Source organism: Oxyura jamaicensis, chromosome 2 (genome assembly GCF_011077185.1).
Source record: "Oxyura jamaicensis isolate SHBP4307 breed ruddy duck chromosome 2, BPBGC_Ojam_1.0, whole genome shotgun sequence".
NCBI classification, from domain to species: domain Eukaryota; kingdom Metazoa; phylum Chordata; class Aves; order Anseriformes; family Anatidae; genus Oxyura; species Oxyura jamaicensis.
In genome coordinates, this window is record NC_048894.1 from 154,650,831 (window position 1) to 154,665,633 (window position 14,803).

Genomic DNA, 14,803 nt, shown 5'->3' on the forward strand with positions numbered 1-14,803 from the left:
CACCCGTGGCTGCAAACAGGACAGAGCGTGCCCTGCAAATCCACTGTTGGGAATATGCACATAGACAGCAGCACATCCTAAGACAAATAGGCAAGATAAACGACCTTTCTCTCCCTGCATTGCAAATACACAGATTGGCAGTAGGAGAGCAATGTTTGCACATTCATAAAAAATGCGTTTTTGTTTTGGAAATGAAGCATGTCTTGAGTATAACACCAAGGAAAAAAAAAAGGAATAAAGAGAACACGCCAGTTCTTTGAAATCCAAGAAAGCGTTTCCAAGAATCAAAAAGCTGCCCTTAAATCCATTGGAGAATAGACTCATCCTTCAGAGCAAACAGCTGTCTTGGAGGGACTAAACCCATCCAGAAAAAACAGAGGTTCACGGCCAGGATTTCATGACCAAGGATTTGTGTATAATGTATAGAGCTAAAGCACAGCTTCCGCTATGCTCTTGAAAAATCAAAACGATTTTTTCTTTTAAGGGAAGAGGATTTTCCCTCACTTTTTTAACCACCGAGCACACCCTTTCCATCGACAAAGGCAAATTTGACGTGGTTTGAAATAGGAGATGTTAGGCTAGAGAAACACCAGAAATTGGGAAAGAAACTTCCACACTTACTTTCCCTTGGAGTTAGAACATTCCACAAAGACCTCCCTGCTTTACCAGCAGAAATACCTTTTCTGGAGATTTCAGCCCAAGTTTAACTTCCTTTGAATACTGGGAAGGTTCCTCGGCTATCATCCCCCTAGGCACACTAATGAGGGAGAAGTCTTAAAAACCAAAAAACCATTTCCCCCCCTCCCCTTTTAAATGTAGAGCTGTCTCAAAGATATTCACCACTGAATACTTTCAAGAGCTCATCAGAAACTAGCCAAATACCAAAGCCAGCACCAGTCTCCTTCCCAGTTCGTAATTCAGAAGAAGAAACAGAAGCTCTCTTGCAGTCAGTCAATCTCCATAAGAGAAGGAAAAAAACTAATGCATAAAAACTTTAAAGACTATTTTTGTCTTAAATTATTGGTTGGACGGTAGTCATTTCAATGGAATGTAGGCTTGTACTCCAACAACGGTTTACTGTTTCTAAAATAAGTGTAACTTGGTAACACATCAGTGCTAGGTCATTACCACAGAGTACCTGCATGTTTCCACAGCCACTGTCCCAGTCTGACAAAATAAAAAAGCCACCGGATTTGTTAAAGGAGTAAGAGCGATCCCTTCACCTGCACAAAGCATATTCTTCTTTCTTAGAAAAGGAGAACACAAAAATAATGTTACTTTTAGAAATGAACATCCAAAGAAATGTGTATATACGGAAACTAAAAATTAAGGCAAGCCTCAGGTTACTGGTACTCGTCTGTTCTTTTAAACCAGTTTTATAAAAAATGATATGACATGTTTGTGCTTAAAACACGGATATGTAGCTGGACAAACTGAACTCGGCACTGAATTTCTTACAGTGGCTTCTTAAAGTTTTGGAGCCTAAAAGCCCATAACCACAGGTATTTCTGAGACGAAGAAACCAGAGATGTAATCTCTGCTTTTGTTTTGCAAGTTTCTACATTCTCCTTTGGAAAGATAACCTGCATTTCAAGTACTGTATAAAGAACCCTGGACTTACATTCACAGTAGAGGCTTGGAAATAAGGTTAAAAAACCGAGACAGTTTTCCTCCCTTTTACCCATTTATACGCTTTAAGAAATTAATCAATCACACTGGATGCATATTCAAACCAATCTACCTAAGTCAGGGTGTAAAGACGTTTCAAATGGCACACAAAAAAACCCTCTTTAATGTAAAAGAAGTGTATGTTGCTGATGACAATGATTCCCACTGCTGTATGTCTAATTTGTACGGTCACCAGGTTATCCCTAAACACAGATGTGAGCTTATTAAATTGTCATTAGGCAGATTCTCTGATGATCACTAGTGAAAATCCTTGAATTTCACAGGTCTACAGTCACTGCCACAAGATTGACTCCACTTAGGAATGCTCTTAGGTCTTTTCATAAATAGTGATGCTAGGAAGTAGTAAGAAAGGAAGAGAAAGCATTCAAAATTTGTCTTAAGGTTTCTCTTACACAAAAGAAACTCAATAGTGGGCAGGAGGAGACAATGTATCTCCTGAACTCTGGCAGTCCTTTCCCTTCAGCAGATGGGAGTTGTGTCTATGAAGTGGAACATGAAGTACTACAAAGGATACAAGCGATGGATGGGAGGAATGAAGAAATGAAGCCTGCTTCTACAGCAAGAACTTCACAAAATAAAACCAACCCCATACACCACATACCACCAGGCAAGACTGTTCTTGGGCAATAACTAAAACCAAGCAAATCACAAAGTTTTAAAAACATTTGGCATGTTAAAGTGAGCTTCGTTTCAGTACCACAAGACCCCATTTGTGTGCATAGGTGTAGAAAACAGTAAGTGAAGGTCTCCGCATAGGATTATTGACCTGTACCTTCCACACGGAGCTGCTTAACTTCCCTCTTCTGAACAAACACTGTTTTCATGCATATGTGCATTTCCACGTATCTCAAAGATTACACATACTTAAAGCTATCCTTGAAACAATCCCAACCTCGTATTTTGTGTAAGTTAACTGAAGGACTACACTGTACAAATAAAAGCAGCAGGTGATTGCCAGGGTGAGGAGGGGATGTACTGGTGGGACAAAGGGCTCTGATGCAAAAACTCCAGCTTAATTTCCCCATGCTGGGAGGAAAGAATTTCCCAAGAGGGATTAAAAAATAAAGACAAAGAAAACAAAAATCATGTACATATCTTATATTTGAACACAGTAAACATGTAAAAACGTTGAACTTTTATAGCCTTCTCTGAAATTACTCACAACATACAACAGGTAAAGATTATTTTAAAATAAACTGTGAAACTTCTGTGTGTCTGTTTCTGGACTTCTACCATGAAGTTAACATTTAACCTGGAGATGACATGAGAACGCTAAAACCAGACTTACTCGGACATCAGTAGCATCTCCATGCCGGATAATACTGGCCCACGTTGTCGGCTCACTGCTATTTTCGAAGTAGTGAAAAACCTTCAAGACTCGCTCCATGGCCCCTGGGGAACGCTCCATCCCAGTACTGAGGTGTGTCTTTGCACTTGAACTTGGTGTATGATTCAAGTTTGGATCGAGGTAAGCTGCCGCCATGGTTTTGCTAGATGCTAGGTATCTGTCATATTCTAGGAAAGGAAAACAGAAAGCAAATTAATTTTAGTTATGCCTAAATCTTACACTGATTCAGACAAAATATTTACTGCAATCCTCCAAGACTCATTTTTAAGGGACATTTAATTGCTCTGTTGGAGTCCTCTACTAAAATAGTTATGCAAATACAAATATAAAAGAAATACTACCAGAGAAATGCCAAGTCCCAGCAAGAGAGTCTAATTCGACCAATACAATTAACACAAGTGGCATCTTTGGCATCGCTTCTCCTTCGGCTTCTCAGTGTCTTAATCCAGCCTTCCACCAAAAGCCTTGAAAACCAAACTCTGCCTTCCATTTTTAACAGGAGTTCCCATCCCAAAGGTCTCTCGCGTTTGACCTTACAACAGCCCGAAGATCAGCATCAGGAAACCCCAACAAGCAAGTCACCAAACTGAAGGCTCTGCACAAAGAAGCTGCACACCGACACAGCCTCTCCAGTTTAAGACTAGGGGCTAGTTTTGTTAGCCACTCATTTCCAAGGGATTTCCAAGTCTGGTGGTAAAAGGCACGGACCACAGTACGAGTCTGCATCCCAAATAAGAAAAAGTTTGCCTCTTGGCTACTGCTGCAAATTAATCAACCATGAGCAGACGGTATCTGAGAAATCAATACAGAACGAGAGGGAAAAAGAGAAAACAATCCATCCTTCCTTGCCTGACATAGCCTCAAGAATCATCCCAGCCTGATGGATGGAAAGAGTGAAGACCTGCAGGGCTCTGCTCTGAGCTGTCAGGGCTTGCACAAGCACGTTGAGATTTCTGTAGAATCAGAATGGTTTGGGTTGGAAGGGACCTTAAAGATCATCAAATTCCAACCCTGTTCCATGGGCAGGGACACCTCCCAAAATCCCAGGTTTCTCAAAGCCCCATCCAGCCTGGCCTTGAGCACCTCCAGGGATGGGGCACCCACAGCTCCTCTGGGCACAATATATATACCTCCCCCTTGCAGCAAGCAGTCAGTGGGGAAGCAATTTTCAAAATCTGGAGCCGAATTGTTAAAAATAAACTTGATCTTCTGGGCGTAGTAGGATCAATGCTTTTCTAGTAGTAAAGCTGAGCTGGGAAATGAGCAGAAGAGGTGAATTAAGGTGTTTTAAGCCGTACTGCGGTTGAGTATCTGAACCTTAGCTTAATCCTCTGCAAGGCAGAAGGCTACAGCTCAGCTTTTAGGGTAGCCATTTTTAGTTCTATACCACAGCATCTTGAATTAACTCATCAGAGATGAGCACAGAGCAAGAGCAGCAGAAGTGGGCAAGCAGGGGCAGGAGGGGACACCGTGTCCCTTGCATCAGTGCTCCCCAAATCTGGACCCACAGCCAGGGTTTGGCTAACAGGAATTCAGCCGCGGCCCTTATCAAGGCTTGAAATCTTGAGACTGTAGATAACAGCATTTGCTAGAGGCTAAAACAGGGCTTGAAGTCTAACAACAATGTTAAGTGTCCAAATTCCTAGCCACAGTACAAGATGAAGGGGAAACAAACAGCCCATCTGCGCAGTGTGACTTTACCTCTACAACAAATGGTTGAATTGTGTTCGTCCAACAGAGCTGTAAGAACTTGGAATTGGCAGCACTGGGGCAGACAAAAGCCCTCCACAGTCCTGCCCTCAGGGGATTTAAGAGCAGGCCAACAAGACTTCTCCCAAATATTCCCCATTGCTTGACCCCTGAGGGACTTCCCGTACCTGCCTGCTGCCAGCTCTGCTTTCGTAACCCCCTGTTGCCACAGTGCCTGAAAATTCAAGAAACTGTTAGAGCTTCTGAGCTGTTTTCTACTGCTCTCTTTTCTAGCAATCAATACAAACACACTAAACCAACCCCATGCCCATTTGAAAACCTGTCCGCCCTACCCCAACAGATAAAGATCCTAAAATGCTGGGAAAACCTCGGTGAGGTTACTCACGGGTTCTCTGCACTGAAGGAGCTGGCATGCTGTTTCCATAAAAACCTTGACTTGAGAGTTGAAGTGGGTATAAAAATTTTTCTGTGCCTGATTGCGACTAACACGACGTAACACAACGTCACCCTCCACGCTCCGACCTGCGAGACTCCTCTCCTGTAATGGTAAAATGGCCTCAGCTCCTCTAAAACAGCCTCAGCCTGTCCTGTAAAACAGCCTCAGCCTCTCCTGTAATCGTAAAACAGCCTCGTAAAACTCCAGATGACTGCAGGCTGGGGAGCTGCATGAGGACAACTCCCTTGGACAAAGTCCTAATGGCTCTCAATAGTGTAACTACTAAGAATTCATCAGTTTTCTACTAAGAATTTATTTTTCTGCTCCAGCTTGGGCCACCTTTAACCCTCTTCCATGAAGTTCTGCCTCCTTTAAAACAACCTACCCTAGCTCAAAGTCACTAGGAAAAACGCGGTGTTATATCAAGCTAATGCACACAAATGATAGAAAAATTTACTGCAAACCAAAGCAATGTAATTTTTTAGTAAAGAGGAACTAGAAGAGCACCTGTTTTAATATCTATGCATAGTATCATCCATTTAAAGGACATATTTATTGGGTTTTATTTGGCAGAAAAAGAGCTGAGAAAACGCTATAGGAAAAAGCAGAAACAAGAATTTTAAAAGTGTCTAACCACAGCTTTATTATGGACAATCTCTGGGACAATCTATGTCCCCTGAGAGCAGCAAACAGAGAAGTGAAAGACATCGGTTCCTATATACAGAAGTGCTCTTAGGCAGCGTAATTTCAATGGGTGGGGAAAACACAAGGACAGAAGGAATTCCTTCACATTCATCACAGTGAGGGGAAAATCTGGAAACCAACATGGGACTGACCACAGCAGGTACAGAGTATTGTCAATTTTCACAATGTTTCACAGGATAGAAGCACTGAAAGGTAAACCATCCTCCTTCTCAAAAGCAGACAAGCACTTTTCCTCAAAAATTTCATCATCTTGGGGTTCTTTACAGCTTCTTTTAAAAATCCCAATGCTTACTTTACGAGGCAGCAGAAGAGCAGTAACTTAGGTAGCTCTGAAGTTACAGAAACACATGCCCTGTCTCTAGTTACAGACCTATTAATATTTCCATTAAGCCCTGCCCCTGGGTCTGAGTTGAGTTTATAATGTGACTGTAAAACTTTGCCCCTAGCCAAAATTCTGTAAAACATAGCTGCTCGTCATGTAAGGATAATTAAACTACTATTTTACAAGATCTGGTTGGTTGCTTAAGATAAAAAGAGAAGAGGGATTACAAGACCAGGATGCCTCCTTGTGCTCTTCTGAATTCAAACCAGATTGGTTTGTAATCCTGCCATGACAGACCTCAGTTTAAAAGAACAGCTTCTTGGTGTTAAATAGCCAAGCAGGACACTATTATGGAGCAGAAACAAGCTACAGTACACACAGAGACTCAATTCTGCTCGGTTTTATTGGATATTGTGGTGATAAAGAGCAAGGGGCAAGCCCCATGGTCTAAAATCAAGGCTGGTCAAACTTGTTTGTATGCAAAGTCGTGCCAGCTCTCACTTTGTGTGTCCCAAACTAAACACTACTGACCTCCCAGTGCTCACAATTACAAAACACTCCGCTGTTCCTTGGTACTATAAAGACAATTTATTCCAAGCTTGGGGAGAGAAGTGGAGCAAACCAGTCCTGGCCTACTGATACTCGGTGGCTCTGCTAAGATGCTGCAGTTGCTCCCCAGAGCATTATCATCCTGACAGCTTGCTATGGTCTGGTAGAGCACCTGACATTTAGGGAAATAAATGGGAGATTGTTACGTGAGGTTAGAAGATAAACCCTTTTTTTTCCCCAAAAAACAACTGTACTTTGCAGCAAGAAAGCACTGCTGACCTTTCTTGTGCTTTGTTTTTTATACCATTCAGTTTTGAATGGCAGCTGTTGTATCAGCAACGTTAGGAAAGAATAATCAAAATCATTTTGTCAAAACCCCCAGAATTATGAGGTAACTAATTGAATTACTTCTGAAATTCAGTTTGCAACTCATTTGCTGCTCAGCCTAATTCCTGCTGACATCTCACCAGCACTGCACAGCCCCACATCTGATGACTGCAGTGGGAGCAAAGTCAATATTATGACTTTCAGTAGTACAAACAAGCAAAGTTCAAAGTCACATTTCACTACCAGCTCTGAGTACTCAGAAACTAAGTCACTTCCACTGATGAGACAGTCAAAAAAAAAAAAAGAAAAAAAAAAGAGGTCATAACAAATGTTTAAATCAATTAATTAAGAAGTGATTAGCACACTGACAGAAAAGTTAGCGTAGTCCCATAGGGGCAATCTTTTCAATGCCAATAACGTCTTCTCTATTAGCCGTTTGACAATTTACTGAAAATAATAAAATAAAATACAAAAGTTCCTCATGCTGGTGTTGGCAGACGGCCATCAGCGCGGTGTCAGCAAGTTTGCGTGACAACGAACCAGGCCATAATTATTCACGCTGTGACTTCACGTTGTCCTTTGGAAGTGCCCTCAAGTTTTATAACACTGCTCGATCTCCGTGTTCTGATCCCCGCCTCCAGCCTGAAGGCGGCCACATCTATGAAAATTTCTCGTCACACTTTGGCAAAGCTATCTTGGTCTGTCTCACTTCAGGCCTACAAAACTAACTAGGCCCAGAAGAAACCTCCCACTACAAATAAATCCAGAGTTCATTTCTTTCATTTGTCCTGGGGTGGAAATTCTACAAGACTTGAAATACTTTTAAAAATCATACTGAAGTAGGACTTATTAAAGTAGGCTTATTAAAAGGAACAAAACCCTTCAGGTTACCTGCTCCCTCAAGGAGCAACACTGCTTTAGCAGACTGACACAAAGCCCTTTCTGGCACAAAGTAGTGAACAGGAGCTCCCATTTAAATGTAAGAGAAGGATTTTGTGCTATCCTGGGGGATGAGCACTGGTTTGGGTTGCTCAGAGAGGCCTGGGAGCCTCTGGCCCTGGAGATGCTGGAAGCACAGCTGGGCACAGCCCTGGCAGCCTGCTCCAGCTGCCCCTGTTCAGAGGGGTCTCAGTTTTGCAATTCAGTGAAGACTACATTAAGAATTCCTTCCACACTCTAAAATCCTAAATTAACCATAATGTGCCTCGTATCAGACAGTAAACATCTCACAAACGTACAGCTCAATCCATTTTCACAGCTTGCATTAAATCCTGCTGGAGCTCACCTTGCAAATATTACCTTGTCTATCTCAACCTCACAGAAAGTGAGGATGTTAGGCAGAACTGTAAATATGTTCCCCATAACAAAGCTTGTATTTTCAAGAGTCTGAAAGTTTTGCACACTGATGATGCTTTTGGTATGCCATGTCCTGATATGTTTTTTTTGTAGGTGGTGGTGTTTCTGAGGTTTTGGCCCAATGCTTGCTCTCGGACATAAATTGGATGACTCCCTATCTTACCAGGAACACTCTTCCTAAGAAAACTGTCCTAGTGTACTTAACAGAACCGAATGGAAAGGTGGGAAAAGCTGAGCCGTCAAAACTGAACCCCCAGAACATGCACATGCCGCAGGAAAGCAGCGGCAAGCACACCAGGGGTGTAAGCACAAGGTTCTTCTCTCTTTTTTCTTTTTAAAGTTATGTTAACTTAAAATCTTGCTACAGATTTAAGGATGAAACTTTGAAAAAGCCATTAAGAGTTTCTGATTTCAAACCAGGGATAAACAGGGACAGACAGCAAAAAGGGTATTTCTTCCCATTATGTTCACTTTTGCCTTCAGAAAGTCAATAATTTCGGCTACTTCCAAAAGTCGCATTGGAAACTCTGTTTCCTACTAAGCTTACTTCTCTTGTTTTTCTTTCAGCTACTGTTGATCTAAAGGAAAAAAAGCAGTGATCCTTTGCTCCAGTTTCGGCACTTTTTGGCTACATTCACCCTTGTTGGTAAGGCTGCCTGTAACTGCACAGCCAAGAAGGCACACGTTTCCCTTGCTGCCTCCTCTCTGATCCCTTCCTGGTCACCACTCCCTCCCTCATACATATATTTATTTTAAAGTACGTTAATTGCAGTCAGAAGCACTTACTGAGGCCCCCAGGTCAAAGTATAAAGCAGCCTGGCCAGCCACATTAAAGCCATTTAAATGATGACATCTTAATATCTATTTTTGTCCAAATTGACCCACTGAATATTTCACTCTATCGATATGAAATGGGAGAATGGCCTGTGACTGACAATTCCTGACCGTTTTCTTTCCCATACAACACTGCCCAAGCACTTACTAACTCCAGGTCTCAGTTCAGTTCAAAGCAGAAATTTATAGTCCTTCTTCAAACACAATTATGTATTTGAGAAACACACTGAAAAGCCAACATGGAGAGACAGAGACCAAAGTCAAAACAAGTTTAGCAATGCAAGGTGCAAACGTACAAAAATCTATTTCAATTATATCAATGTTTTAGGAGATTAAGTGCTCAGGGGAGCATGAAGAAGGAATTCAGTTAAAATGTAAACTACAAGACTCATAAAAAAAAGCATTATGACATCCCGTAGGTTGTAACACAAGGCAAGCATATCTCAACAGAAATCAATTATTAAGTATAAATATGGCCTAAATTAATTGAAACAAGGGTGTATTCCATGTACAGCTGCTACTGGTGAACTTGTATTCGAGATTCATAAGAACCTCTAAATCACCTTTGCAAAGTGCTACAGAAGCATTCGCCTGTACCTTGGGATAAAAAAATAGAGAAAAAAATTTAAAAAGCATTAAAAACCAGCTGAACTATTTGTACTGTCAGACGAGTAATTCAAATTCAATAAGATGTCTTGCAATCCTTTCGTCTTGCAATATCCAGTATGGCACCCATCCTAAAATTCCCCAGGGATGAGTCCTGACATACCTTCAGACTCAGTTTAACCCAATTTCATTGCAATGTGCTTGCATAATCTGCACCACTCAGCAACTCCCTCTGGAGTTGGCACCAATTCCTAGTTTTAATATGAAACATTTGATAATGAGGAAACATCATTTGTGTTGGGAATACAAGAAAACCAGTGTCTTTAATTAGCACAAGGTATCCAGCCAGATATTTGCTTCAGTTTTCAACAGCACTCTGAACATGCACTGCAGTCCCTCTGTACCGCTGAAACACAAGTAAACACTAATCTTCCTTTACATCTTCAATTAATGACCTTACAGATCTCTCTAACAAGGTATACAAAATTATAATGAAGTTTTCTTAAAAGGCACCACAGAAGTAAGCAGTAACAATTGTTCTCAAAGAAACTGGCAGCAAGCCTACCTATCAAAAAAAGACGGTGAAATAAGCAACATGACAATCTTTTTTAATACTACTTACTGAATATTGCTCAATGGATGCCCTACGTAGCACAAGTTCTTCTAAACAGCTGCAGAGTAAGTAAATAGGCGCAGTGAGTAGTGAGTGTTTACTGTCTTTCTAGCAAACCAAACACAAAGAATAAATTAGAATTGGTGATAATGAGAGCATGTTTCCACGAGATTAGGAAGAAGACATGCCTGAACCAGAGGCAGTTAAGGGAAGTATTAAGGTATTCTGGGTATGCAGTATCACAGATTAAAATATTTGGCTTTTGCTGTCATTTGACTTGAAACCTTCCCTTCCTAGTTTTAGGTTACAGAATGATGCCATCCCAGACCCACATGTCACAACACTCAGCTGCACAAGCTTTTAATTTTGGATCCATTTTAATACAGCATTAACTGCTGCCCCCACGTTATCTCCGTTTTTCATGGAAACCAGAAGGGCTCATCAGATAAAATGCACTGTAAGTACTGAAGGGGAACAGAGCATGACAATGGTCACGTTGTCTCGCACTGTATGGCAACGGCCTGTTCCAAAAATCAATGACCTGTAAAAAGTTTTACTTAAGCCTATTCTGGCTCAAGTGTTTTCCAAAGCCAGTAATTACAGCCTCTGTTACACACAGAGAAACGTAGGGGACCAGGCACAAAGTGATTCTCATTCAAGTGACTGAATGGCTGTTTAATGTAGGCCAACCATAAAAATCCTTCTAATTACAGCTTGTTGAGATGATACTTCTGTGCATCTTCACACACACAAGAAGTATCAGTTATTCGCAGAGCTGTTACTGTTGGAACCAGGCATGTACCACGTGTCTCCTTACATCCTCATGTAAAATCCTGAAGAGCTGGGTAAATTGTGAGCTCCCCTTGAATTCCTTTAGGAATCAGAGCTCTTGGTTCCTCATGTTGTGCATGAGGACCTAAGCCACAGCATTCTTCAGCTAAGGGTCCTTTTCTCCTAAAGTCTCCATCTATTGCACCCAAAGACAGAAGAATAAGCAGAATTAGGTTAGTGAAAGAACAGTAAAATATCTGAAGTTTGGCATCTGATCTAACAATTAAGTCAGAGGCACAATGCCTGGTAAAAATTCTTCTAACAAAGCCTCTGAAAGAGAAACCTAATACTCAAGAAACACTGGTCTGCAGAATAAAAACGAGGGTTCAATCCTCTACAGCAGGGATGACTGTGGCAGTTCAGCCTCATCCTTTTTGTCACTTTAAAATCGATTAAATCACATGGGAACACCTCAAGAATACTTGATCATGGTCAGGGTGGAACTTGGAAGGGTCAGAAACATCAGGTAGTTTGGTTGCTGCAAAATTTGGAAAAAAATCATAGTAAAATTCAGTCTTCACACATTGTTTGGCAGCTCTCAGGAGCACAGATGTAACAACGGAGCTATCAGCACTCACTTATGTCCAAAGCCAGTAGCGTGCCTTGTCCCTCATCACGCCAGGCTGTTGAAGGACATTGGTGACAGATAGTTGGTGGAAGATCTTCATGGCTTAGGATGTGCCAGGAGCTAAGGAAACCTGAAGAAATGACTGCTTACTTAGCAGGTTTCCCTACCTCCACCAGAATTTGTTGCACCACTTTACAATACATCTGATCATCGGCAGGCAATTAGAAGACTCGTACGATGAAGCTTACCTTATCGTGTGTTTTTATTCTACTTTATTATTTCCTTGGAAACAATAAATCAATTCCCCACTATAACATACACATGATCAGTGCAATTTGCATCCCCACACTGACAATTTGCGGAAACGCCAGGCGGTAATAAATTGATGCTACACAGAGACGACACCTCCACAAGCCTGCATTACTCAGAACAAACAACCCAACCTTCCTTCAGTCCCTATTAAAGCAGGCAGGCATGTTAACGTCAGGGGCTACTTAAAAACCTGGAATTTTAAAAATGCTGAGTAGCACTTGGCCTGAAAACAGACCGTTACAAGAGGGCCCAGTAAGGAAAGTATTACTTCCTGAGCCTCAGGAAGCAAGGAGTCTTTCCATATTTGCGATCCGTGCTTCTAACATGTCTAAACTTCTCGTAAAAGTCGTTTGCCGTAGCTATGGAGAACACAGGAACATAAAAGCCTTCACGAGTGCTTCTGTATGTATGAAATACCTACATTTCTGCACCAAATGACGACGTTGTTCAGTTGTGACACCCTTCACTATACTGAGGATTCATTTTTTCTCTGCAGGTTGGAAGAACGGGACTGTCACTCCAAGCCCTATTTCCAAGCTAGCTTTAGGGAAGATGCCACAAAGGAGTAAAATATTAGGTATTCCAACCAAAAGATACTGTATTTCTATGCATTATTAATTTTAGCCTGAAATTGGGTCTTCAGGATATTCATAACTTGGAATAACTTCTGTCAGTGCTCACCAAAGGCTGGGGGTGAGTGTCTGCTATCTTTAGCATCATACAGCCTCTTGCCAGCAGAAAACCACAGATTAAGTTTGTTCTATTTTAACTTCAAGGTGCAACAGAGTAGAAAAGACAGTGAGATTTCCACCAGATTTGACAAATATCCACAATGTCCTAAAAAAATAAAGGGTAACCAAGCGGTTAGGGACGGAGCAGCAGCTGTGTGAGGGGAACTAAAAAGGCTGGGACCCTTCAAGGTGTGAGGAGAGGAGACGGGAGCAGGGGAACTTGACCAATGTTTGGAAGATCTGTGAGATGATGGATAAACTGAACCCAACATCCCCTAACAAGAGAACTAGTTGATTAAACTAATCTATTGGTTTCAGACAGAAGACTTCTTCTTAGCATGAGATAGTGCACAGGAGACCACAGGGAGACTGTTTCAGCAAATTCATGAAGCTTTTAGGCAAATTCAGGGAGAATGGGTGCCTAAACAGATACTAAAAGACCCCTCTGAAGTCTCTCATGCAACAATGGTGGATGCTGGAGAACCAGAAGAACAGACTGCAGGTAACAGCCACCCTCACGTGGCCTGCTTAAACAGTCACAGATGAGAGATGCTGTCAAAGAGAACAGTGAGCAAGATGGACCACTGACGTGATGCACTTTTTTTTACATTTTTGATGTCCATAAAAGCTTCACCTTTTGCTTTTACCACCAAAGCTGAAGCGCGATCCCTGGTTCTTCCTTAAAGTTCAGCTGAAAATACAAATATACCAGATTTGCAAGCCTTCCCGGGCCTGACATTTCACAGACCACATTTATCATGTCATTTGTTGCCAGTGAAAGATGATTATTTCCAGGCTTAGAAAAGGCTTTGACTGTAAGTCAGAAAATTAAATGAAGTCAAATAAAAATTAGACATTTTTCTTGCATGGAACAATTCAGAAAAATCCAAAAGTCTGAGAAAAAGTACATCTGCTTGCCAGAAAACATTCACAGGATATTCTCATCCTTACAAGGATACAGCAGTATGAAAAAAAAAAAGCAATCAAAGATGCCCCATCACTTATTCAATACTTTCAGGTGTTTTGTGTGTTTTTATTTTAAATGTCAAACATTTGCAAGCACAGTTGAAATTCTCATGTACAGTCTGATGTTCAAGTATCACTAAAGGAATTCAAGTCTTGTTTCTCAAATCTACCTCTAAAAGATGCTGCAGACAACACAATTGATATATAATTATTTCTAAAGTATATATATATTTGTACGGAAGTTTGAGCTCATTTTTCAAAGGAAAGCAAGTTGTCACCACAGGCTGCTGAGCCAATTTAATATAACCAATTTGTCCCTGCTGCTGCCAAAGCTGCAGAGCCTGCTACCCCCTTCCTCCCTGCCAAGCATTTCCTCATCCACACTGCCTGACGAGGCAACCCTTGCTTCCCTTCTGTGGCCTCCTGATGCTGCTTAAACACTTTTTGAGCTGCTTTTACTTATTAAGACAGAAGAAATCTGTCCGGGCTTCTTCTTTTTGGTTTTGGGTTGTGTGTGTGTGTGTTTTTTTTTCTATCTAAGTGCGGTGAAGTGGCTCAAAAAGAGCTCTAAGAAGCTCTGGAGCCAGCACAAAGTAAACAGCAAAAGCACATGGCCAGTCATAGGGAGGAGGAGGAGGCTTCCCGTTCTTGGCAGCTGCAAGCTATGTCGGCTCATTGCTCTTCTCGGACTACACCTGGCTGGGGTGGGAGGAAAATAACTAAGCAGGGGATAGGAAACATCCTCTGCATGCACAGAAGGGGGAGAAAAGTGTGGGCTGGGTTTTTGTGAAATTGCTTTTTTCCAGTCCAGCTGCACAGATCATTTGCAGTCCACATCTGACAGCTCTGAGCCTCTGACGCTGAACTATTAAATTGCATTTGCTGGTGCTGATACTGGGG

At 41.6% G+C, this 14,803-nt stretch overlaps 1 protein-coding gene across 14 annotated transcripts in view; it reads right to left on the reverse strand.

The window, feature by feature from the left end:
- Nucleotides 1–14,803, reverse strand: part of PTK2 (protein tyrosine kinase 2) — a 197,262-nt gene that overhangs the window by 109,262 nt on the left and 73,197 nt on the right. For all 14 annotated transcript variants that reach the window (XM_035318395.1, XM_035318393.1, XM_035318405.1 and 11 more), the window contains one exon: nucleotides 2,978–3,204. In XM_035318395.1, the coding sequence (XP_035174286.1) occupies nucleotides 2,978–3,204 (227 nt within the window). Of the gene's footprint in view, nucleotides 1–2,977; nucleotides 3,205–14,803 lie in introns of those variants that run through there.